The 27,858-nt window shown below is 34.5% G+C and overlaps 1 protein-coding gene across 7 annotated transcripts in view; it reads right to left on the bottom strand.

Annotated features, from left to right (window-relative positions):
* LOC101899670 (zinc finger protein Elbow) overlaps positions 1 to 27,858 on the bottom strand; it is a 186,482-nt gene that overhangs the window by 141,018 nt on the left and 17,606 nt on the right. For 5 of the 7 annotated variants that reach the window (XM_005178214.4, XM_059129936.1, XM_011292083.3 and 2 more), the window contains one exon: positions 24,172 to 24,687. In XM_005178214.4, coding sequence (XP_005178271.1) covers positions 24,172 to 24,228 — 57 coding nt within the window. In that variant the 5' untranslated portion in view covers positions 24,229 to 24,687. The remainder of the gene's footprint in view (positions 1 to 24,171; positions 24,688 to 27,858) is intronic. The other 2 variants (XM_059129935.1, XM_059129939.1) reach the window with 1 other exon arrangement.

Here is a 27,858-nt window from a genome sequence, read left to right as displayed (position 1 = left end):
CGGCAAACAAACAACATACTCACGCACTTACTTGTTAATGGTTTTGTTATTTTTGTGTTATTTGTTCGGTTGGTTTTTTTGTTCGGTTTGTTTGTTTGTTATTTAATGAATATTTCATATGTGGGTTTTTTATGATTGTCTGTCTGTCTGTCTATTTGCTTTCTTTGTAGAAAACAAACAACCACTCACACCGACACATACATATACACCCATACGACGATGATGGCGGTGATGACTGTGTGATGAACAAACAAATGATGACACTGACAGCTGTCAACTTGAGTTTATTTGATTTTATTAAAATTAATTACGATCGAAACGTCATTAATCATTGATATTTGTATTCCGTTCGACTTAGTATTGATTGGAATGGAACGGAAAGAAAGGCAATGCCAGCCACCCTGCGATGATGGTGGCGCACGCTGATGTTGTTGATGATAGGTAGAAGGCGTTGTTTATGAACAGCGCTTATGATAGCGTTCAAAGTTCAATAATTTCATTGAAATTTTCTTTTTTACTTTTTCTGTTTTCCTTTTCATTTCCGAGAACACATTTGTGAGTAATTAAGTGAATTTATTAAAATGTTCCCAAAGAATTCGTTTAATTATTTTTTACACAAATATGGTAATTATGACAATAAATTTTATAGCTGTGTGGGCTGTGGATGTTAACAAATGGCAATTGTGTTGGCATTTAAACCGAACACAGACAGATGGAGGAAATGACTGAATTTATTGAAATGTCATTGGAATAATGCAAAGAATAAATAAATGGCAATAAGATAACATTGACTGGGACCAAGCATTTAATAGTATGCAGTAGGAGAAAAAAAAATTGAAAATACTGTCGTATACAGGTAATATCTCTACGTATGGGTCTAAATAAATAGCAGGATACAAAAAATGGGAACGGCAGCCACTTCAAAAGGGTACCTCAGGTCCATTGTTTTCTCTTTGTGTTACTAGGACAATTCTAAGACGAAAATAGTAGAAAGAAAGAATTAATAAGTAAAAAAACAGCTAAGTTCAGCCGAGCCGACGAAATTCAAAATAATACCGGTAAATAATATCGCTAAAATCATTAAAATACCGAATATCGGGAGGTACCGTTTGTCATAGGCTGTAGTACCCATTACGAACTTCAAATACGAAATTCTAAATGATTCCGGTAAATAATGTCGAAAAAATCATGAAAATACCGAATATGGGGAGGTACCGTTATATGGGAACTATACGAAGACTTGGACCTGCATACAAAAATTTTTGTCATAGGCTGTAGTACCCATTACGAACATCAAATACGAAATTCGAAATAATCCCGGTAAATAATATCGCTGAAATCATGAAAATACCGAAAATCGGGAGCTACCGTTATATGGTGGCTATATGAAGATCTGAAGCTGCATACAAAAATTTTTGTAATAGGCTGTACCCATTACGAACTTCAAATATAAAATTTTAAATAATCCCGGTGAATAAAATTTTCGGTCACAGACTGTAGTTACCATTACGAACTCTAAATATGTAATTTGAAGCAATTCCGGTGAAAAATGACACTAAAATCATGAAAATACCAAATATCGGGAGGTACTGTTATATGGTGGCTATACGAAGATCTGAACCAAAACCTAAAATTTTTTGCCATAGGTTTTAGTATCCATTGGGATCTTCCAGTACGAAATTTGAAACGATTCCGGTGAATAATGTTGAAGAAATTATTAAAATACCGAACATCGGGAGGTACCGTTATATGGGGGCTATACGAAAACGTGGACCGACATGGCCCATTTACGATCTTAACCTGTCTACTGGTAAACTATGCATGTATGCAAAGTTTTAGCCTTCTATCTCAATTGGAAAGATAGCGTGATTACAACAGGCAGACGGATAGACAAACAGACGGACATCGCTAGATCGTCTTAGAGTTTCGCGCTGATCCAGAATATTTACTTTGTAGGGTCTTTTATGAGTATTTCAAGGAGTTACAAACGGAATGACAAAGTTAATATACCCTCCATAGAATAGTGGAGGGTATAAAAATTGCGTCAAGATGATTTTTTACCCTGGAACATATACTGCCTTAAAGTCTCAAAAAGTTGAGGCTGGGAACATAAAATACAAAGAATTTAGAAGTCATCGTCTTGATTCCGACTTGGAATAGAACCCATACTTTTCCACTACATTGACAATTTTCGATAAAATCCCAACTTTATTTCAATCCTACCCCCCAAATTCAAAACTCCTTCCTCTCCACCACAAAACCAAATTGCACGAAATTTAGTACAATTTATTACATATTTCTTAAACCACCTCTATATATAACCCTATTTCCTAAACTGGGATTCTACCTCAATTTTTTATATAATTCCAAATAGTACCATAATTCCTATTAGTACCACTACAATTAATACCATTAGTGCACTATATTGCTTTTTGTAAGCTCGTTGTTCGAATCTCCGAAAACCCTTTGGTTGGTCCATCCTACACAACAGCAAAGACCCTCATTCTAAATTTCAGATTTTCAAGTCTATCCCTTTCCCAAATAGCAATTTTTGTACCATTTAGTACCTTTCGCCTTTTTTAGTATGTATTTCCAAATTCATCTGCACAAAAGGTGATCTCAATACGAAATTTTAGTGGTAAGGGTATTATGTCTTTGTGCATTTGTTTGTAACATGGAGATAGAAGCGAGATAGACAAATGGTTACCATTACATATGCATATCAGTCCGTCCGTCCGTCCGTCAGTTCGTCTGTCCATGTATTCTGGCGAACAAAATGGAGGTCGCATTTGTTATCCAATTGAGATAAAATTTCCGAACACTATTTGTTTGACCCAAGACGAACCCTTATCCGGTGATAATCGGATCAGATTTAGATGTAGCTCCTATATATTTTCAACCGATTTCAGGTTAATTGTGCACCAAATAGCCAACATTCAGTCTAGAAGCAAGTACATTCAACTTGGTGACAATCGGTTGGGATACAGCTTTAGCTCCCATACATATGTTCATCCGCTTTGGGGTTTTAAGCCCCTCATATTCGTAATGTGCACTCCACAAGAATGATATTTGGTTCCAGATATCAGATACAGCACAGAAATACCTCTGCCGAATAGTATCAATATCGGCTCAGATTTGTATATTGCTCCCATACATAACTTCAACCGATTTCAAATTTATTGTACACCAAATGGCCAATATCGGTCCAAATGACCTGAATTTGGCACATCCGACCGAATTCAGTCTAGAAGCAAATACATTAAATTTGGAAAAAAATCGGTTCGGATATAGCTATAGCTTCCCTATATATATTTCATCCGATTTGGTATATAAGGCCCTCACATTAGTAATTTGTATTCGACAATAATGATATTTGGTACCATATACTTCATAGGGCCTGTAAATACCTTTGAAAAAATTTATCGATATCGGCTAAAATTTGGAAATAGCTCACATATATATTCCGATAATCCAATTTCAGATTAATTATGCAAATAATAGCTAATATCAGCTCAAATGGAGTGAATTTCGGGACGTAAGTTTTCATTTGGTGGAATTCGGCTCCGATATACATTTTTTAATATAAACCTTCTTGAAGTGATATCATGCACTCTATAGCAATGTCATCTGGTATAAAAGATACAAATATCTCCTATTCAACACCTTTGGAAATTTTTGGATTGGAATCTTTACATTACAGGTATATAATGCCTTCGGAAATATTGCAGGTAAAACCATGAATATTAGGTTGTTTAAGATTTTAAATCTTTTAAACCCCCTCTTTTTTGAGAATATGCTTAAAACCTTCCTTAAAACCAAGCCAAAATGTTCTACAAAAATATCATAAAATACTATTATAGGTCCTAGTAGACGTCGAAAGCTTACTTACTAAACACCTGGAATTCACAAATAATAATTCACAAAATCCCTGCATATTTTCTTGTTGTCATTTCTATATATTTATTCAAAAATTATACCCATCATTAAAATTTTCAAGATTTAATAAAATTTGAAAGCAAAAAAAATATTAATAAAACATTTACCTTGGCTTAAGACCACAGGATTTACATTTAATTTTTTATTATGATCAGAAACAGTCAAAAAAATAAAAACAAGAAATTTCATTTGAAACCACTTAATTTTCAAATCATAAATTTTCAAAAGCTTTTCTATTGTCTACACACAAGCACACTTATATAAGTTATAATGGCAAAATAGTCTTTTGATATATTCCGAAAGAAAGGCGGCTACCTATAGATGCAGATAATGCAAATATTTATGTAGGGGGTCCTTGTATTCTGCAAGGTCCTTTGAAAATACTCCTAAAAAAATACATAAAATAAAACTAAACAAATCTCTGTTTTCATTTATTCATTGAAATCCTGTGTTCAAAGTCGAAAATTCCCCTCATAACTATATTCAAAAGAAACCCCCTCCATAGGTCATTTGACACGAAAATTCATATCAAATTATTTCAACGATCATAAATATTCAGCAGTACCCCAGCATTAAATAACAATCATTTATAGCAAATGACTACAAAAATATGAAAAGAAAGACCCGAACAACAACAATAACTACAAGAATGAATATATATACAACCCAAAGTAGGTGCAAATGTCAGCTGACCACAGATATTACCATAAATAAAATTTAAATTGTCAGTTGTATATCAACAAGTAATACCCTGTCACAATCGTTATGACGTTATCGCGCATTCATTTTTACCAAGGTATGGTTGGGGTAAATTGTTGACGTGGGTCTCACAGCACTCCACCCCATACACCATGCATACCCTTAGACAACTACATAAATATATATATATGTGTGTGTGTGTGTAGATAGTCGGCCAACTACTATCGGCAAAATATCAAAAGACCAAAAGAAACCGCGTATTATTGTCATTATAATTTATCTGAGTGTGCGTGTGTGTAGACAATAGAAAAGCTGTTGAAAATTTATGATTTGAAAACATTAGCTGGCAATAATTAAATTAATCTATAAATTAAGTGGTTTCAAATGAAATATCTTGTTTTTATTTTGGTATTTTTTTCTGTTTCTGCTTCTGATCATCATAAAAAATGAAATGTAAATCCTGTGGCCATAAATCAGGGTAAATGTTTTGTTAATATTTCTGTTTTGTTTTGGTATTTCGTTAGATTTTGAAAATAGTTAATGATGGGTATTATATTTGAATAAAGCGGCGCGTGTTGCAATGCCAACGAGGATATATATGCATAGGCTTTTGTTTTTTTTTTTTTGGAAAATATGTTATTTTGAAAATGATAAAGTCCAGTTCCATCTTTCAAAATGCTAGCAATTTTAAAGGCCAGAATATCTAAAAGGATGGCTTGCCGCAAAATCGATGGAAATGGATTTGTATACCCTACACCACATAGTGGTAGAGGTATTATATCTGTGCATTTGTTTGTAACTTGGAGAAGACAGCGAGATAGACCCATAGTTATTTTTGAGAATCTTCAAAGAATCAGTTTCTGAGTCGATTCATACATATCATATATATCTTCGACCGATTTCGTGTTAATTGTGCATTAAATGGCCAATATCTGTCTAATTGACCTGTATTTTGGCCAATCCGACTGAATTCAGTCTAGAAACAAGTACATAAAATACGGAGAAATTCGGTTCAGATATAGATATAGGTCCCATCCAATTTGGGGTTTCAAGTCATTCACATGCATAATATGCACTCCACAAACATCGTATTGGGTCCTAGATATCAGCTACAGCTTAGAGATAAGTGCCTAAAATGTTGTCAAGATCAGTTTAGATTTGAATATAGCTCCCACATATATCATTAACCGATTTCGGGATAATTCGGGAATATTGGCACATATGACCGAATTCAATCTAGAAGCAAGTATATACATTTTTCATCCGATTTGGGGGTTTTATGTCCCTCAAATACGTTTTATGCACACCACAAGCATGATATTTCGTACCAGATAACTTATGGAGCTCAAAAATACCTCAATAAAATTGTATCGAGGTCGGATCACATTTTTATGTAGCTTCCATATATATCTCTATCCGATTTCAAGTTTATTGTGCACCAAATGGCTAATATCAGCCCAAATGGAGTAAATTTTGCAACTTCTGACGGAAATTAGCCTAAAAGCAGGTGCTTCAAATTTGCCGAAAATCGGGTCAGATATAGCTAGCTTCCATATATACGTTTTATCCGATTTGGGGTTTTAGGTCCCTCTCATACGTATAATACAACCAGGATATTTGAAACTGTACATTAGATTAAAAATAAGTCCCCAGGATTTTTGGCAAGATCGGTCCAGATTAAGATGTAGCTCCCATGATTTCAAATTTATTGTGCACCAAATGGCTAATATCAGCCCAAATAATTAGAATTTTGGCAATTCCGACTGAATTTTTCCCAAAAACAAGTACTTCGAACTCGGTGAAAATCGTTTCAGATATAGCTTTAGCTCCCATACATACGTTTATGGCAAATGGCTAATATCAGCCCAAATAATTAGAATTTTGGCAATTCCGACTGAATTCTTCCCAAAAACAAGTACTTCGAACTCGGTGAAAATCGTTTCAGATATAGCTTTAGCTCCCATACATACGTTTTATCCAATTTGAGTTTTAAGTCCCTCATATGGGTAATATGCACTTCATAAGATTAATATTTTGTAAAATGGTATCAGATGAAGCCCAAAAATACCTTTGTCAAATTTCATCCAGATCGGATCAGATTTGAATATAGCTCCCATATATATTTATCTGATTTAAAATTTATTGTGCACCAAATGGCTAATATTAACCCAAATAAATTGAATTTTGGCAATTCCGACTGAATTCGTCCTAAAAACAAGTACTTCGAATTTGGTAAAAATCGGTTCAGATATAGATTTAGCTCCCATATATATGTTTCATTCGATTTGGGGTTTTAAGTCCCTCATATGCTTAGTATGCACTTCAAACCAAGGATATTTGATACTGGACTTCAGATACAGCACGAAAAAACGTCTGCCAATTTTTATCGAGTTCGGTTCAGCATTTTATATAGCTTCTTTGAACGTCTTCATTAGATTTTACGGTTTTTGTCCGCCATATACAGAGTGAGATAAAAAAAACTGCAACAAAGTCAAATGCCATAGTTTTTACATTTTTTTTTTAAATTTTATTGAATTAAAGCAAAAAATATCAGAAATAGCATTAAATTTCAGAATAAGTTTAGATTTGTTCGAATTGGTCACCTTTGGCACGAATTATGGCCTTCAAACGGCCAATGAAACCTTCAGACGCTGCCCGATTGTTGCTCTGCGGTACTTTGGCCCATTCCCGGCGAAGCGCTTGCTTGAGGTGATCGACACTTTGGTATTTTTTAGTGCCAACCTTGCTTTCCAAAATACTCCAGACACAATAGTCCAACCGATTGGTATACGAAGATTTTGGTGGCCATTGTGCGCTGGAAGTGAAGCTAGGAACCTCATTTTGTAACCATTTTTGGGTGGCGCGTGTTGAGTGCGATGGTGCTGAGCCCTATTGGAATGTCCAAGGACTGCGGCCAAAATGTTTGCGTGCCGAGGGCTTTAATACACGCTTCAGAATACTTTCTCCAAGGTCTGCGGTCAAAATGTTTGCATGCCCAAGTCTTTAATACACCCTTTAGAGTCTTTTCTCGACAGTAATCGGCATTTATTCTGATGTCACGGTCGATTAATATGAGCGGAGAGCAACCATTGGCTGTTATGGCGGCCCACACCATCACCATGGGCGGCGCCTGAGTTCTGGTGGCCAACCGAAGGTGCACATTTTCAGCTGACCTCTTTGGTCAGTTCGTTTACAAACTGCTGGACAACGAATGTTTTCTCATCGGAGCCGGAGAAAACCAAATTCGGTATTGCACCACCTTCGGCCAAGCGAAGCCACTCTTTAGCTCTTTTGAATCTATTTTCTTTCTGTTCTACAGAATAGATTTTTGTGCTTGTCTCGAAAATTCATATTCTCCGACAAATTTTTCGTTTATGATATAGGTTTAGATTGGTGGCCACCATATTTGACTTATATAAATTATATTCTGCCGGATGGATTTCTACCTAAGAGAATTCTTCTTTGGTAGAAGAAATGATACATCTAAGCAACTATTAATAAGCTAAAAAGCAGATTAGTTCGGCCAGGCCGACCTCCACCATTTGGAAGAAACTTGAAAATTTTCAAAAATCTTCCGGAAACTACCAATTAAATGAAAACTGTTATATGGAGATTATACGAAGAAGTGGACCTGCTTACGAATTCCTTTTGTCGTAGGCTGTAGTACCACTACGAACTTCGAATACCAAATTTGAAACATTTCCGGTGAATAATGTCGATAAAAATATCAAAGAACCGAATAACGGGAGGTACCGTTATATGAGAGCTATACGAAGACGTGGAGCTGTATACAAAAATTTTTGTAATAGGCTGTAGTACCCATTAGAATCTTCCAATACGAAATTTGAAACGACTCCGGTAAATAATGTTGCTGAAATCATAAAAATACCGAATATCGGGAGGTACCGTTATATAGGGACTATACGAAGACGCGGAACTGCATACAAAAATGTTTGTCATAGGCTGTAGTATCCATTACGTACTTCAAATATCCATTACGAATATCGGGAGGTACCGTTATATGGGGCCTATACGAAAACGTAAACCGATATGGCCCATTTACGAACTTTACCTGCCTACTGGTAAACTATGCATGTATGCACAATTTTAGCCTTCTATCTCAATTCGTTCGAATTGACGGACATACAGACAGAAGGACTTCGCTAGATCGTCTTATAATTTTTCGCTGACCCAGAATGTAGATATTTTTTAGAGTCTATTATAAATATTTCGAGGAGTTACAAACGGAATGGCAAAGTTAATATACCCTCCATAGAATGGTGGAGGGTATAAAAATAACATTTGACCTCCCCTAGTAATGTTTGTTGGGAGTCATGTTATTCACTTCAAAACTGTAAAATCGATTAAACAATAATTATCTTGTTCCTGAATGTACCTAATAACTTCCCTGTGTATTTCACAACTGCCCATCATCCAACTGTCATCTGACAACGTCAAAAACCTAACTGCATTACATTTTTTTTTTTCAAAATATTTATTTTTGTTTTTCGAATGAAAATTCAAACTAAAATGTCTTGTTGTTTGTCATTAAATATTGACGCCATTTAAATTGTTTCTTGTTTAAATTTCTATTTTGCCATTGGCATTTCTGTGTTTTACTGTCCTCTGTTGGCGTGAGTTCGTGTGTGTGTGTTTTTCTCAGATGTCAGTCTGACAGCTGTCAAAGTTTTGTAAGACAACAAATTTACTACTACTGTCGTTTTGTTTATATTACTTGTTATTTTGTTCATTTTCACATGCACATACGAGGAGTATATATCTCTGTGTCTCTTTGTATCTGCGCTGACGCCACCGAGTCGTTGTTGGCATTTCAAATTTGAACGTTAGTCAAATGCGTTTTAGTGTCTTGTTTAATTAAAGATGTCAGTCGTGTCAATGAAATTTATGCCGCAAATGGGGAATTTCTGGTGTTTTTTCGTCTTTGGTTTCGAATATTTTTGAGTGATTTGTGAAGGTTGCGGTTGGGAATTTTGCGAGTAAAAAATGGGTTTTGATGGAATGTTGAATTAGAGAGAAAGAGAAAAATTCTTGGTATATATGAGTTTGATAATCAAACTCCTCGGCATAGATGAGTTTGATGATCAAACTCCTCGGTATATGTGAGTTTGATGATCAAACTCTTCTGTATAGATGAGTTTGATGACCAAACTCTTCTGTATATATGAGTTTGATGATCAAACTCTTCTGTATAGATGAGTTTGATGACCAAACTCTTCTGTACAGATGAGTTTGATGATCAAACTCTTCTGTATAGATGAGTTTGATGATCAAACTCTTCTGTATAGATGAGTTTGATGATCAAACTCTTCTGTATAGATGAGTTTGATGATCAAACTCTTCTGTATAGATGAGTTTGATGATCAAACACTTCTGTATAGATGAGTTTGATGATCAAACTCTTCTGTATAGATGAGTTTGATGATCAAACTCTTCTGTATAGATGAGTTTGATGACCAAACTCTTCTGTATAGATGAGTTTGATGATCAAACTCTTCTGTATAGATGAGTTTGATGATCAAACTCTTCTGTATAGATGAGTTTGATGATCAAACTCTTCTGTATAGATGAGTTTGATGATCAAACTCTTCTGTATAGATGAGTTTGATGATCAAACTCTTCTGTATAGATGAGTTTGATGATCAAACTCTTCTGTATAGATGAGTTTGATGATCAAACTCTTCTGTATAGATGAGTTTGATGATCAAACTCTTCTGTATAGATGAGTTTGATGATCAAAATCTTCTGTATAGATGAGTTTGATGACCAAACTCTTCCGTATAGATGAGTTTGATGACCAAACTCTTCTGTCTAGATGAGTATGATGATCAAACTCTTCTGTCTAGATGGGTTTGATGATCAAACTCTTCTGTATAGATGAGTTTGATGATCAAACTCGTCTGTATAGATGAGTTTGATTGATCATCATCTCGTCTGTATAGATGAGTTTGATGATCGAAGTCGTCTGTATAGATGAGTTTGATGATCAAACTCGTCTGTATAGATGAGTTTGATGATCAAACTCTTCTGTATAGATGATTTTGATGATCAAACTCTTCTGTATAGATGAGTTTGATGATCAAACTCTTCTGTATACATTAGTTTGATGATCAAACTCTTCTGTATAGATGAGTTTGATGATCAAACTCTTCTGTATAGATGTGTTTGATGATGAAACTATTCTGTATAGATGAGTATGATGATCAAACTCTTTTGTATAGATGAGTTTGATTATCAAACTCTTCTGTATAGATGAGTTTGATTATCAAACTCTTCTGTATAGATGAGTTTGATGATCAAACTCTTCTGTATAGATGAGTTTGATGATCAAACTCTTCTGTATAGATGAGTTTGATGATCAAACTCAAGACCTGCATAGATGAGTTTGATGATCAAACTCTTCTGTTTGGATGAGTTTGATGATCAAACTCTTCTGTATAGATGAGTTTGATGGTCAAACTCTTCTGTATAGATGAGTTTGATGGTCAAACTCTTCTGTATAGATTAGTTTGATGGTCAAACTCTTCTGTTTGGATGAGCTTGGTGCTCAAACTCTTCTGTATAGATGAGTTTGATGATCAATCTCTTCTGTGTAGATGAGCTTGATGCTCAAACTCTTCTGTATAGATGAGTTTGATGATCAAACTCTTCTGTATAGATGAGTTTGATGATCAAACTCTTCTGTATAGATGAGTTTGATGATAAAATTCTTCTGTATATATGAGTTTGATGATCAAACTCTTCTGTATAAATGAGTTTGATGATCAAACTCTTTTGTATAGGTGAGATTGATGATCAAACTCTTCTGTATAGATAAGTTTGAGGATCAAACTTTTTTGTGTAGATGAGTTTGATGATCAAACTCTTCTGTATAGATGAGTTAGATGATCAAACTCTTCTGTATAGATGAGTTTGATGATCAAACTCTTCTGTATAGATGAGTTTGATGATCAAACTCTTCTGTATAGATGAGTTTGATGATCAAGCTCTTCTGTATTGATGAGTTTGATGATTAAACTTTTCTGTATTGATGAGTTTGATGATTAAACTCTTCTGTATTGATGAGTTTGATGATCAAACTCTTCAGTATAGATAAGTTTGATGATCAAACTCGTTTGTATAGATGAGTTTGAGCATCAAACTCGTCTGTAAAGGTTAGTTTGATGATCAAATTCTTCTGTATGGATGAGTTTGATGATCAAACTCTTCTGTATAGATGAGTTTGATGATCAAACTCTTCTGTATGGATGAGTTTAATGATCGAATTCTTTTGTATAGAAGAGTTTGATAATCAAACTCCTCTGTTTTATGATCAAACTACTCTGTTAAGTTGAGATTGATGTGAAAACAAGTCTGTATGAACGAGCGCTCATCTACTTTCTATTTAAATTTCGCAACATCTTTATTTTCTACGATATGAGAGCCATCACGATGTTGTCTCGCTGTTGCAACGATTATGGCTTTGTTTGGCCAGATAAAATCTTTTTTGTGAAATAAAATTTATTATCATCGAACTAAAGACTCAAAAAAAAGATAAAGAGTTTCTTAACAACTGGCCGATTAAAACAACTTGCCCATACAAGACCTCTATCCACCCAAACCCAAAAATGTTTTGTGGTTAATAAACTTTAATCGCTCAACAAAAGCGACTTAAATGGCGCCAATTAAAATTGATTTAAATCAAAATGTTATGCTGTGGCGCACCAAAAACTGACACAACAAGTTAGACGAAATGAACAAACGAATGAATGAATGGCTGAACGACTGAAATGAATGACAGACAGGCGACAGTAAACAACTTGATTGTGGACAATTTTACGCTTTGGGTTCGATTGCAACCAAATACACGTTGAAATTTTAAAAATTTGTTACAAACAAACTGCGAGTCTGGCACGAAGTTAGGCATGCCACAATGTTGTGAGACTGCACTTGTTGGCCTACCTACTTGACTGCCAGCCTGTCAATTGGGAAATATGCAAAGTTTCAAAGCACTGACACTTTTTCATGTATTTCTGTGTGTGTTTCACTTCACTCTTTATTGAAATAGTCAAATCATTTGTCTGACCACCTTTTTTACGATTTTGATGTGTGCCATTGTAAATAACAATTGTCAGTCAGCTCTAATCTAATGGACATTAGCCGTAGCATGACGGGGATCTATAGCTTTATATTTATTTTAGACTTTATATTTTTTTTCGCAAAAACAATGTGGAATGTGATGGTGGTATCATCGATTTGAAATCGATTTATTTTCCCATTTTGTGGCAATGTAACGCCAATTGCCATTTACGGCCACTCACAATGGAATGCCTAACAAAATCACACAATTTTGGTCTAAGCTATTTAAAGTATTTACATAAAACCGTTTAGCAGACTGCTAATTGCTAGCTAAGCAACAACATTTTTTCTGTTTAGATTGCGGATTAGAAAAAATAAATGGACTTACCATTTTGAATGATTTAATTGAAAGTCCAGTACAAAATTGGTAGCATATTTTTAAAACGAACTGACAAATGAAATAAAACCCGAAACAAGTTTAAATTATTCGAGATTTGGTGGGTAGCTACGAATCGTCCGTTAAGGAAATCATATAAAATCTTAAATATTTTTTTGGAAATTGTCCGTAAATGATGTTTTATAGCAACCAAAAAAAGAGCCACAATATCTAGCCTCCACACTTGTCCTACCGTGATCTTAGAACAGCCTTTTGTTAGGGTTTGCGTATACGTCATGTCAACACGTATACGTATAAGAGACCCTAATATAGGGTACAAAGTGCAATATTACAAGTAAAAGCCGTAAGGAAAGGTCAAAAGTCGGGCGGGGCCAACTATATGACACGCTTCACTACCATGTGTATTAAGTAGAGCTTCAGTAACAAAAAAAAAAAATAAATAAATAAATATATATATTGGGAATTTATGTGAAGTAGATCATACCAACTGCGAAATTTATTTGAATGTGTATCATGGCATTTTAATATTCAGAATTTGGAAACTATATTCAACTTTGAATCGATTTTCAACAAATTTGACGGGGGCCTTTATACCTCTAGTACCAAATAACTTTGCTGTATAGGGCATGATATGACATTGATAAGGATTATATTAAAAAATATTTATTGGGGCAATAGGTGTGCCGGACCGAGTTTCACAAAATGGTTAAATTCGGTTGAATATGAAAAAATCTATCCACTTTGGGCTAATATTTCATATATGGTGAACAATTACCGTAATATAGGATGAAGTTGTATATCGAAGGTATATAAAAATCTGAAACGATCTCTATAAAATTTTTTCAGAGGTATTATCGAGCTGTATCTGATGTCTCATGGTATCATCCACATCTGATGTGGAATGCATACTACGAATGTGAGGGACTTAAACGTCAAACATATATGTGGGTGCCGATTTTCATTAACATTTGAAGTACTTACTTCTAGATTGAATTCTTCCAAAATTCAATTTATTTGAACTAATATTAGGCATTTAGTGCACGATAACCTGAAATCGGATAAAGATATATGTACAAGCTATATCCAAATCTAAACCGATTTTGATAAAAATTTGCAGGGCTATCTTCGAACTGCATCTGACGTCTCCAATCAAATATCATTCTTGTGGAGTTCATATTATACATGTGTGGGACTTAAAACACCAAATCGGATGAAAGATACATATAGGGGCTATACCTATGTCTACACCGATCTTCGCCAAAATTTGGAGTACTTGCTTCTGGAAAGTGCCTAAAATTTTTCTCAAGATCGGTTCAGATTTAGATATAGCTCCCATATATATCTTCGTCCGATTTCTGGTTTATTGTGCACCAAACGGCTAATATCAGTACAACTGGATTGAATTTTTGCACTTCCCAGAAGCAAGTACTCCAAATTTTGGCGAAGATCGGTTTAGACGTAGGTATAGCCCTATGTATATGGGAGCTATAGCTACCTTGGAACTGATAAAAGGTATACACGTGAGCTACATCCAAATTGGATCTGATCTCGATCAAATTTGATGTGAGTACTTCTGGGCTGTATCTGATATCTGGTACCAAAGATCATTGTTGTGGGGTGCATATTACACATGTGTGGGACTTAAAACCTCAAATCGTATGAAACATACTTATAGGAGCTATAGCTATATCTGAACCGAACTTCACCAAAAATTTTCTGGGCTGAATTCTGTTGGAAGTGCCAAAATTCAGTCCAGTTGGGCTGATACTAGCCATTTGGTGTACACTAAACCTAAAATCGGATTAAGGATATATATGGTGAGATGAAAAAATTGCAACAAAGTCAAACGCGATAATTGAATCAAAGCAAGAAATGTCGGAAACAGCATCAAATTTTAGAATGAGTTTAGATTTGTTCGAATTCGCCTTTGGCACGAATTATGGCCTTCAAACGGATAATGAAATCGTCACACGCTGCGCGAATGTTGCTCTGCGGTATTTTGTCCCATTCCCGGCGAAGCCCTTGCTTGAGGTGATCGACACTTTGGTATTTTTCAGTACCAACCTAGCTTTCCAAAATACTCCTGACATAATAATCCACCGGATTGATATCCGCAGATTTTGGTGACCATTGTGCCCTGGAAATGAAGCGAGGAACCTCATTTTGTAACCATTCTTGGGTGGCGCGTGTTGAGTGCGATGGTGTTGAGTCCTGTGGGAATGTCCCAGGTCTGGGGTCAATGTTTGCATGCCCAAGTATTTAATACACCCTCCAGAATATTTTCTGATGCCACGGACGAATAATACGAGCGGAGAGCAGCCATCGACTATTATGGCGGCCCACACACCACCACACCGTGGCTGACCTATTTGGCAAGTAAACACGATAATTTTGTTTGTTTACAAACTGCTGGACAACGAATATTTTCTCATTGAAGAAAACCAAATTCTGCAGTTCACCACTTTCGGCCAAGCGAAACAACTCATTAGCTCTTTAGAGTCTATTTTCTTTTTTGCACTTTATGGAATTTTAAAGGCTTTACCCCGAGCTCATTTTTCAATATTTGTCGAATGGAATATTGCGATATGTTTAGCTCACGAGCCATTTTTCGGCTACCGCGACGCGGGTTTCGATCAAGTCGCTTCTTTACTTTTAGAACCATTTCTGCTGATGTTGGTGTTTTCTTCCATCTACTTCCATGTCGTCGCGCTACGCTACGCTCACGGTAACGAGCGATGGTACGAGTAACATAAGATTTATTCACATTTAAATTCTGGAGTGCTCTAACGATAGCCACTTGTGGTTTTCCAGCCAAATATAAAGAAATCACACTACCACGCTTGAATTCCGACACGAATAACTTTTTTTTTGAAAAATTCTCACCAAAATGCTTTTGTGCTCTTGTAAACAATATAATGAGCTGTCACTGGAATAATTTTACCAGCTGTTGAACGAGTGACTTAGAAATAACAGCAGTCTGAAATTGGTTGCAGTTTTTTCATCTCACCCTGTATATGGGAGCTATATCTAAATTTGATGCGATTATAACTAATTTCAAAATTGGTCGTCACCTCAATAGGCTAATAAGTGCGATAAGCATTTTGTTCAAAATCACAAATACATACACAAATGTTGTATGGTAAAACAAGAAAAAAAAAAGCAGTAAGTTTTCCGAGCCGAACTTTCCAATTGGAGCGAATTAGGAAATTTAAAAAAAATAAAATTCTTAAAAAATTAAATCTTAAAAAATTAAATCTTTAAAATCTTAAAAATACCGAATGTTGGGGTTATATTGATGTCTATATGAAGAAGTGGATCTGCATATGTAACTTTTGTCATAAGCCATTACAATATTCAAATACGAAACTTGAAAAAATTCGATGAATAATATAGCTAGAATCATCACTATACCGAATATAGGGAGTTACTGGCCTATACGAAGACCTCGACCTGCGGACGGACATCAAAATAGAATTGTATGCTGATCAATAATAAATGTACTTTGTGGGGTCTTAAATGTATATATCGAGGTGTTACCAACGGAATGACAAACTTAATTTACCCTAAAAAGAGTCAAATCCCATCGGATGGACATTAAATACCCTGATCTTTACTCAATATTCTAACGAGTTCCATTTTAACTTGCCTGGGAAATCCAATGTAGCTTGAATCTTCAAAATATATTAAATGTAAAATATTTCATGTAAAATATTCAGGATGTTCCACAATTGGATTACAGAATAAGGGAATTACTGTCCTATAAAAAATCAGTACACACTCTAAGTAGCCAAGCTTTCTTTTGGTGTCACCCCTTTTTTACAAACTTTCTAATTTCATTTCTCAATCATGAAATCAATCACGTTCTGGGCAATTAAAACAACACACACAAAAATATAACAACAAAGTTAAAATTAGACATTGTCACCTCTCTCTCTCTCTAAACGATATTATCATTTACAACAGAAGCTATAAAATTCCCCATAAATTATCGGGCTTTTGAAAATGAATAAACAACAACAAAAGCGCCAACAAATAATTAAATACAATCACGATAAGACAGCCAATGTAAAGATACTTGAGATTGAACTCAACTCAATTTTAGGTGAATGTGTACAGAATACAACAATACAAAGACATATGTGTGTGTGTATGTTCAAATGAATGAAAGGAACTAACAGGCCAATTAACTGGCGCCAAGGGGTGTAATCATAATGACCAAAGCTAATCAATAATCGTTGATGGTTGATGGTGGACACCAAACATTAGCAACAGCCCGGGAGAGAGACAACGACATCATTTGCAGCACTATCTCTTGGGTGAGGAGGTTGTATTTTACTTTCATACACCATCGACTGTGGAGCCAGCCAGCAATCGACCCACAGTAAACTATCCGGCTAACAGCCAGCATTGAAATCAGATATGCTAGATAAAAACAACAACGGCAACAACATTGGCAGCAGCAAACACATACTTGGAACTGTAAGACAGTTGAACAACAAAACCGAATAAACAAATAATCAATCTCAATCACATCAATTACACTTGGATTCAGTTTGTTGGGATTTGGAGTTAGGTCTCCGACCGCATTCCCTTTCGTTTTGGAGAGTTGTGGTGATTATTATTTTTGCGATGGTACCCTACAGGCAGAAATGACACTATGCATACGAAATGTCTCTATTCATAGAGGAGACAGACTTCTAACTATTGCAAGTATTCTAGATCTTCCATTCTCAAGAAGAGCCTAGGTCTTCTATTCCATAGAAGAGCCTAGGTCTTCTATTCCATAGAAGAGCCTAGGACTTCTATTCCATAGAAGAGTCTAGGTCTTCTATTCCATAGAAGAGCCTAGGTCTTCTATTCCATAGAAGAGCCTGGGTCTTTTATTCTATAGAAGAGACCAACTCTTCTATTCTATAGAAGAGACCAACTCATCTATTCTATAGAAGAGACCAACTCTTCTATTCTATAGAAGAGACCAGCTCTTCTATTCTATAGAAAAGACCAGCTCTTCTATTCTACAGAAGAGCCTAGGGACCCTTTTCTATAGAAGAGCCTAGATCTTCTATTCTATAGCAGAGTCTTGCTCTTCTGTTCTATAGAAGAGCCTATGTCTTCTATTCTATAGAAGAGCTTAGGTCTTCTATTCTATAGAAGAGCCTATTTGCCTCTATTCTATAGAAGAGCCTAGGTCTTCTACTATATAGAGTCTTGCTCTTCTGTTCCATAGAAGAGCCTAGGTCTTCTATTCCATAGAAGAGTCTAGGTCTTCTATTCCATAGAAGAGCCTAGGTCTTCTATTCCATAGAAGAGCCTAGGTCTTCTATTCCATAGAAGAGCCTAGGTCTTCTATTCCATAGAAGAGCCTGGGTCTTTTATTCTATAGAAGAGCCTGGGTCTTTTATTCTATAGAAGAGACCAACTCTTTTATTCTATAGAAGAGACCAACTCTTCTATTCTATAGAAGAGACCAGCTCTTCTATTCTATAGAAAAGACCAGCTCTTCTATTCTATAGAAGAGCCCAGGTCTTCTATTCTATAGAAGAGCCCAGGTTTTCTATTTTATAGAAGAGCCCAGGTCTTCTATTCTATAAATGAGCCAAGGTCTTCTATTCCATAGAAGAGCCTGGGTCTTCTAATCCATATTCTATAAAAATACACTTTTCTTGGTCTGTGGATCCTTGAAAAAATATTCTTTAAAAATCCACGTTTCTTGGTCTCCTTGGATCCTTGAAAAAATATTCTTTAAAAATACACTTTTCTTGGTCTGTGGATCCTTGAAAAAATATTCTTTAAAAATACACTTTTCTTGGTTTGTGGATCCTTGAAAAAATATTCTTTAAAAATACACTTTTCTTGGTTTGTGGATCCTTGAAAAAATATTCTTTAAAAATACACTTTTCTTGGTTTGTGGATCCTTGAAAAAATATTCTTTAAAAATCCACGTTTCTTGGTTTGTGGATCCTTGAAGAAATATTCTTTAAAAATCCACGTTTCTTGGTCTGTGGATCCTTGAAAAAATATTCTATAAAAATCCAAATTTCTTGGTCTGTGGATCCCTGAAAAAATATTCCTTAAAAATCCACGTTTATAGGACTGAGGGTCCTTGAAAAAATATTCCTTAAAAATCCACGTTTCTTGGTCTGTGGATCCTTGAAAAAATATTCGTTTGAAAATCCAAGTTTCTTGGAGTAAAGGTCCTTGAAAAAATATTCGTTTAAAAATCCACGTTTCTTGGTCTGTGATTTCTTGAAAAAATATTCGTTTAAAAATCCACGTTTCTTGGTCTGTGGATCCTTGAAAAATATTCTTTAAAAATCCACATTTCTTGGTCTGTGGATCCTTAAAAAAATATTCGTTTAAAAATCCACGCCTATAGGTCCATAAAAAATTTCTTTTAAAAATGTACGTCTATAGAAGGTCCTTGAAAAAATATTCTTTAAAAATCCACGCCTATAGAAGGTCCTTGAAAAAATATTCGTTAAAAATCCACGCCTACAGAAGGTCCTTGAAACAATATTCTTTAAAAATTCACGTTTATTGGTCCTTGAAAAAATATTCTTTAAAAATCCACGTTTATTGGTCCTTGAAAAAATATTCTTTAAAAATTCACGTTTATTGGTCCTTGAAAAAATATTCTTTAAAAATTCACGTTTATTGGTCCTTGAAAAAATATTCTTTAAAAATCCACGTTATTGGTCCTTGAAAAAATATTCTTTACAAATCCACGTTTATTGGTCCTCAAAAAATTATTCTTTAAAAATCCACGTTTCTTGGTCCTCAAAAAATTATTCTTTAAAAATCAACGTTTCTTTGTCCTTGAAAAAATTTTCTTTAAAAATCCACCCCTATTGTTGAGTTGGTCCTTGGAAAAATATTCCTTAAAAATCCAGGCCTATTGTTGTGTTTGTCCTTGACAAAATATTTTTGAATCCTTGGAGTGTCCTTTGATCTTTATGAAAAGTTAATTATCCATACAACTTAATAACTTCCCATCTGCATGATGTAGGCCTCGACCAAGCCACTGTTTACCAAACAAAATCTCTTTCTCCTCCTTGCTTTGTATTGCCATTTACACAACTCTTTTCCTTTGACGTTTCGTTGTATTTTTGGCTTTGTTCCTTCATTTACTCATTTCATGTGTCTGATTGTCTAAACCGAAACATCAATCAGTGTTATCTTACACAGCTGGTAACCTGATGGACAGACTCAGAATTGAATAAATGCATGGACGGATGGATGGCTGGTAGGATGGATGGACGGATGGCTGGCTGGCTGGCTGGCTAGATGTTTTGATGGCTGTTCCGAGTTAGTGGCTGTTGTAGCCTCCCCATTTTGGAAAGGGGATACTCTACTCACATTTGATTAAATAACCACAAAAGCTAACCAACCTAACAAAAACATACACTCAACTATTCATGTCACTCACTACGTCATTCCGTATGTCTGTCCGTTTGTCTGTCAGTTACCGGGGAGAAGGTTCACAAAATAACCGCTTAACCGCATTCTGCACTCTACTCGACTGCACCAACAAATAACTTATACAGACAGCGATTTTTTTCTCTGCCAGCTATTCCAATTGACACATACTTAAAATTGGAAACCAGTGGTTGTGGTTACTTGGTGGTGGTGGTAGTGATGGTGCTAGAGCTGGCGAGGAGATTGACTGCAACCGCATTTCATTCGTCTCGATTACAAAATGAGACAAACATGAAAAACGACAAATGTCTTCCAACACCCGTGGCCTTAGATCTTATTTTAAGTTTTTTTTATTATTTTGAAATGGGATAGGTGTTTTGCTGAAAGCGAAGATGTTACATGAGTGGTCATGAATCGTGGTGATCGATTTGATTTTTTGACATGGAAAGCAAAATATGGTAACTTAATAGGAGATCATAGAAAATGGAAGGGTTGCAAGGGAAGAATCATGGCAAATGGGATGGAAGTAATGGGAAAAAAATTCATTTTTCAAGAACTTGTATAAGCGAGGATTTCTAAAAATATTTTTTAAGGACCTCATATAGGCGTGGATGTTTAAAAAATATTTTTAAGGACCTCACATGGGCGTGGATTTAAAAAAAATATTTTTTAAGGAACTCACATAGGCGTGGATTTAAAAAAAAAAATTAAGGACCTTATGCAGGCGTAGATTTAAAAAAATATTTTTTAAGGACCTCACATAGGCGTGGATTTTTAAAAAATATTTTCTAAGTGCCTCACCTAGAAAAAGACGTGGATTTTAAAAAATTATATTTTTAGTACCTCACCTAGAAAAAGGCGTGGATTTTGAAAAAATATTTTCTAAGTGCCTCATCTAGAAAAAGACGTGGATTTTAAAAAATTATATTTTTAGTACCTCACCTAGAAAAAGGCGTGTATTTTTAAAAAATATTTTCTAAGTGCCTCATCTAGAAAAAGACGTGGATTTTAAACAATTATATTTTTAGTACCTCACGTAGAAAAAGGCGTGGATTTTTAAAAAAAATATTTTAAAGTGCCTCACATAGACATAGATTTTTAAAGAATATATTTTTAAGGATCACCTATAGGAGTGGATTTTTAAAAAATATTTTCAAGGATCTCCGTCTACAGGCGTGGATTTTTAAAAAATATTTTTTCAAGGGCCGTCTACAGGCGTGGATTTTTAAAAATAATTTTTTCAAGGGCCGTCTACAGGCGTGGATTTTTAAAAAATATTTTTTCAAGGGCCGTCTACAGGCGTGGATTTTTAAAAAATATTTTTTCAAGGGCCGTCTACAGGCGTGGATTTTTAAAAAATATTTTTTCAATGGCCGTCTACAGGCGTGGATTTTTAAAAAATATTTTTTCAAGGGCCGTCTACAGGCGTGGATTTTTAAAAAATATTTTTTCAAGGGCCGTCTATAGGCGTGGATTTTTAAAAAATATTTTTTCAAGGGCCGTCTACAGGCGTGGATTTTTAAAAAATATTTTTTCAAGGGCCGTCTACAGGCGTGGATTTTAAAAAATATTTTTTCAAGGGCCGTCTACAGGCGTGGATTTTTAAAAAATATTTTTTCAAGGGCCGTCTACAGGCGTGGATTTTTAAAAAATATTTTTTCAAGGGCCGTCTACAGGCGTGGATTTTTAAAAAATATTTTTTCAAGGGCCGTCTACAGGCGTGGATTTTTAAAAAATATTTTTTCAAGGGCCGTCTACAGGCGTGGATTTTTAAAAAATATTTTTTCAAGGGCCGTCTACAGGCGTGGATTTTTAAAAAATATTTTTTCAAGGGCCGTCTACAGGCGTGGATTTTTAAAAAATATTTTTTCAAGGGCCGTTAAAAATATTTTTTCAAGGGCCGTCTACAGGCGTGGATTTTTAAAAAATATTTTTTCAAGGGCCGTCTACAGGCGTGGATTTTTAAAAAATATTTTTTCAAGGGCCGTCTACAGGCGTGGATTTTTTAAGAATATTTTTTCAAGGACCTCCTATAGACGTGGATTTTTAAAGAATATTTTTTCAAGGACCTCCTATAGACGTGGATTTTTAAAGAATATTTTTTCAAGGACCTCCTATAGGCGTAGATTTTTAAAAATTATTTTTAAGGACCTTACATAGGCGTGGATTTTAAAAAATATTTTTTAAGGACCTCACATAGGCGTGGATTTTAAAAAATATTTTTTCAAGAACCTCCTATAGGCGTAGATTTTTAAAAAATATTTTTTCAAGAACCTCCTATAGGCGTAGATTTTTAAAAAATATTTTTTCAAGAACCTTACATAGGCGTAGATTTTTAAAAAATATTTTTTCAAGAACCTCCTATAGGCGTAGATTTTTAAAAAATATTTTTTCAAGAACCTTACATAGGCGTAGATTTTTAAAAAATATTTTTTCAAGAACCTCCTATAGGCGTAGATTTTTAAAAATTATTTTTAAGGACCTTACATAGGCGTGTATTTTTAAAAAATATTTTGTTAGGACCTCACATAGACGTTGATTTTTAAAAAAAATATTTTTTCAAGAACCTCCTATAGGCGTAGATTTTTAAAAATTATTTTTAAGGACCTTACATATGCGTGGATTTTTAAAAAATATTTTGTTAGGACCTCACTTAGACGTTGATTTTTAAAAAAAAATATTTTTTGAGGACCTCAAATAGACGTGGATTTTTAAAAAATATTTTTTTAGCACCTCATATAGATGTGGATTTTTAAAAAATATTTTTTAGCACCTCTCATAGACGTGGATTTATAAAAAATATTTTTCAAGGTCATCCCATAGGCGTGGATTTTTAAAGAATATTTTTTTAAGGTCATCCCATAGGCGTGGATTTTTAAAGAATATTTTTTTAAGGTCATCCCATAGGCGTGGATTTTTGAAGAATAGTTTTTCAAGGACCTCCTGTAGGCGTAGATTTTTGAAGAATAGTTTTTCAAGGATCTCGTATAGGCGAGGATTTTTAAAAAATATTTTTTAAGGACCTCATATAGACCCGAATTTTTAAAAAATATTTTTTAAGGACCTCATATAGACCCGGATTTTTAAAAAATATTTTTTAAGGACCTCACATAGACCCGGATTTTTAAAAAATGTTTCTTAAGGACCTCACATCATCGTGAATTTTTAAAGAATATATTTTCAAGGACCTGCTATATTCGTGGATTTAAAAACAATATTTTTAAGGTCCTCCTATAGTCGTGGATTTTTAAAAAAAAGTATTTTTAAGGACCTCTCATAGGGTCGGAATTTTAAAGAATACTTTTTCAAGGACGTCTCATAGGCGTGGAATTAAAAGGAATTATTTTTCAATGACCTCTCATAGGCATGGAAGTTTAAAGAATACTTTTTCAAGGACCTCTCATAGGCGTTGGGTTTTAAAGTACATCTTTGGAGAATTGGAATCTTAAAGAATATCTTTGAAGTACCGCCAATAGGCATTATCCTCGGATTTGAAACTTTTGTTATATACAACTATATATACTTTTCCAAGGACCAGCAGACCAATTATCCTGAATTTTTATGATGTATCTTTAGCCGAGATTTTTTTTATGATTTTACCGATTATCCATAAAAAATAATTTCTATTTATCATAAAATTTACTTACCGCAGTTGGTGCCGCCAAATAGTCCGGCCGCAGATATTGACTGCTCGCCTGCAGCATTTTATTGTAATTTGTTAAATCCACTTTGAAGGCTGTTGTTTTTTACTGGATACTTCAGAAATTCAATAAATGTTGTCCTGGCAACTCTAAGGCCAAGAGGCAAGGTTGCAATTTCTTGCCTTTTCGCGAAACTCCTAAAAGGAAGAGCCAAGGATTACTGCTGCTCTCTCTCTTTCTCTCTCTTTTCGAGAACTATAAAAATTATTTGTTTCTTTTTTCGTTGTTGTTGTAATTGCAATTTTTTGTTATTCTCTGCACTTGGAGATGAAATGTCTTGCTGCGTTTTTTTACTCTCTAATCCACAATGTGAGAGTAAAAAAATGTTGTTGTGTTGAAAGTGAGCGGAGAGTTACACTTGTGTTGAGATTTTTCTTTTTTGTTGTGTGTGTTTTTTATTTCTTTATTTTATGTGAGTTTTCTTCTGGATTTTCCTGATTCCATCTGTTTCTCTATGCGCTGCTGAGATTTTTTGAAGAGAAAAACGAGAGAATTTGTATGGGTTAGTTTGAGTTGAAGATTTTTTTTTTATTATTTTTGTTGTGTTTTGGTATTTCATAAGACGCAGGCGCCTTTCCAAAATTCACATTGCGCGCTTATTTGCATTAATTAATGATTTGTTTTGTGTGTTATAAGAGATAATTTGTGGCCATTGTTTTCGTCTACTTTTTTATTTTTTTTTTTATTGTTCTTGTTGTGTCTGCCGTTGAGTTTTGCACTTGCTGTTGTTGTCATTAATATTAATTAATAACGCGGTTAATTGGGACGAGAGCCACACCATAAATTATAATTTGAACAAATTTTGTATTATTATTACTTTGGAAATTACTGTAATTTTATGATTATGGGAATTATTGTAAGGATTTTGGAGAACTTTTTAAGTGATGAATTTTGGTATTAAAATATGTGATATTATTATTTTATTGTTTAATATTATTATGATTTCAAAATACTACAAGTTTTTAAATATTGTAATCACATAGATTTGAATAATTCTTTAGTCTTTTTACGACATTTTTCTGCAATCAGAGGAAACTAATATTTGAATCGATTTCCATAAAGTTTGGCATGATATGAGTTTGAGAAGGATTATATTAAACAAGCAAACAAGTAGATAAGTTCGTCCGGATCGAATTTTTAATACCTTCTAGCAATTTGAAGGAAAAAAAAATGCAAAATATAATTATTTTAAAAATTTCCAATCTATCTGCCAGAGAAGGTGGTCCGTTAACGAGCTCCAAACATCAAGTTTAGGAGAACTATTTTGAAAAATATAACATAAATCGTCAAAATACTGGAGGGTAGCTATATACGGTACGTGAACTTATCTTGCTAATTTTCTGTCATAGGAAGTGGTACCCTCTGCGAACTACAAATTCCGAATCGGAAATAATTTTGTTGAAAAGTAGGGCAAACATAGTCAATATATTGCATATGGAGAGATACAGCTATACAAGGATGGAAATTTCCAATATAGGAAATTTTCTCTCATAGGAGGTAATACCCATTAAGAACTTCAAATACAAAATTTGAAATAATTTCGGTGAGATCTAAATCATAAATTTCGCTAAAATCATAAAGATTCCGAATATAGGGAGGTACCATTATATGGGGGCTATACGAAGCCGTGTACCTGCATAGGCAATTTTTTCTGTCATTTTCGTGATTCATGTTGCTTAAATCATCAAGATTCCGATTATAGGGAAATGTCATTATATGGGGGCTATACGAAGCCGTGGCCCTGCCTAAGCAATTTTAGGCCCCAGGCTCTAGCACCCATTACAAACGTACAATACGAAATTTGATACAATTCCGGTATAATCAAAATAATATCATATAAAGAGGCACGGCTATTTAGGAGCTATACGAAGACGTCGTCTTGTATAAGTAATTTTCTGATAGTGGATAATGGGTATTAATTGGATACTACAAATTCCAAATTTGAAACAATTCCGGAAAATCTGAGCTGGAGATATATGTGGACTATATAAAAACTTTGACCTGTATAGACGTTGTAGGATGTTGCCTACATGCAGGAAATGCAAACTGCTAATTTACGGGTTCTAATTGTGGTTCAATTTACCAACCCACCTTAAGTCTGGCGGTACAATTATATGGGGGATATATATGTGGGCTATATAAAACGTGTCTCTAATTGGCTCATTTTCAACCAAGAGTCTTGCAGATATAAAATACAGCAGAATAAAATGTTATCAACCAACTTAATTTTCTTATTAAGCTAAGGTATGGACTATGCTGGAGTGTCTAAAAATATATATCGGATCATTGGATATTTGAAAACCGAGTTGTACCAAATTGAAAAATTCATTTGAATTTGCCAAAATCCACTCCAGTCGCCCTGATCTTAATTATTTGAAGCAATATTCAAATCTGAAGCGATTTCTATAATATTTGGTAGAGTTATTTCTGAGATGTATTTAATATATGGTAACAACTATCATTGTTGTGGAGCGTATATTTCGAATGTGAGGGACTTAAATCCCAACCCCAAATCGGATGATACATATATATGGAGCCATAGCTATATATGAATCGATTTTCAGGAAAATGAAAGTATTTGCTTTTAGGCTGAATTCGGTCGGATGTCCCAAAATCCACTACATTTGGGCTGATATTAAATATTTTATGTACAATAAACCTGAAATAGGACAGATATATACATAGGAGGTATACCCCAAACTGAACTGATTTCGATAATATTTAGCAGATATATTTCCGAGATTTATCTGACATCTGGTAGCAAATATCATTGTTGTAGAGTGCATATAATGAATGTGAGGGACTTAAGCACCAAATCGGATGGATTATATATGGCAGCTATAGCTATATCTTAACCGTTTTTCTCCGAATTCGATGTGCTTGTTTCTAGACTAAATTCGGTCGGATGTACCAAAATTTAGGACTTTTTGAGATATATTGACCATTTGGTGCGCAATTAACCCGAAATCGGATGATATCTGAACCGATCTATCCAAATCTGAACCGATCTTGATAAATTTTGACAGAGGTGTTTCTGGGCTGTATCTAATAACTGGTACCATATATCATTGTTGTCGAATGCATATTTCGAATGTGAGGTACTTAAACCCCAAATCGTAAATTTGAAGTACTTGCTTTTATGCGAAATTCTGTCAGATGCCGCGAATTCCACTACATTTGAGCTGACATTAAACATTTGGTGCTCAGTAAACCTGAAATCGGATAAAGATATGTGTGGGAGTTATACCCAAATCTGAATCAAACAGGATTACATTTGAGAGAGGGTTTCCTAAGCTGTATCTGCTATCTTTGTTATGAAGTGCATATTTCTAATTTAGTGATTTAAATACCAAATCGATTTTCCTTTCATTTTATCTCAATCGGACAATAAATGCGACCTGTAATTTGTTTACAAGATATATGGACAGACGGACGCGCATGCATAACTGGACTGAAAATGCAATTTTATGCCCATCATCAAAAGAAAATCTCTCTTCCTTCTTCATGTTTCAAACAAATGCACAAAGACATGATACCCTGCACCACACAATTTAGCATTACTAATGAGATAATTACTTAAAATTGAGGGAGGTATCATGATTAGTGTTCAGCTATATCCTATCTTCAAACTAG

The sequence above is a fragment of the Musca domestica genome, unplaced genomic scaffold (genome assembly GCF_030504385.1).
Source record: "Musca domestica strain aabys unplaced genomic scaffold, Musca_domestica.polishedcontigs.V.1.1 7, whole genome shotgun sequence".
In the NCBI taxonomy this organism is placed as follows: domain Eukaryota; kingdom Metazoa; phylum Arthropoda; class Insecta; order Diptera; family Muscidae; genus Musca; species Musca domestica.
This window is presented reverse-complemented; position numbering and strand designations above follow the sequence as displayed.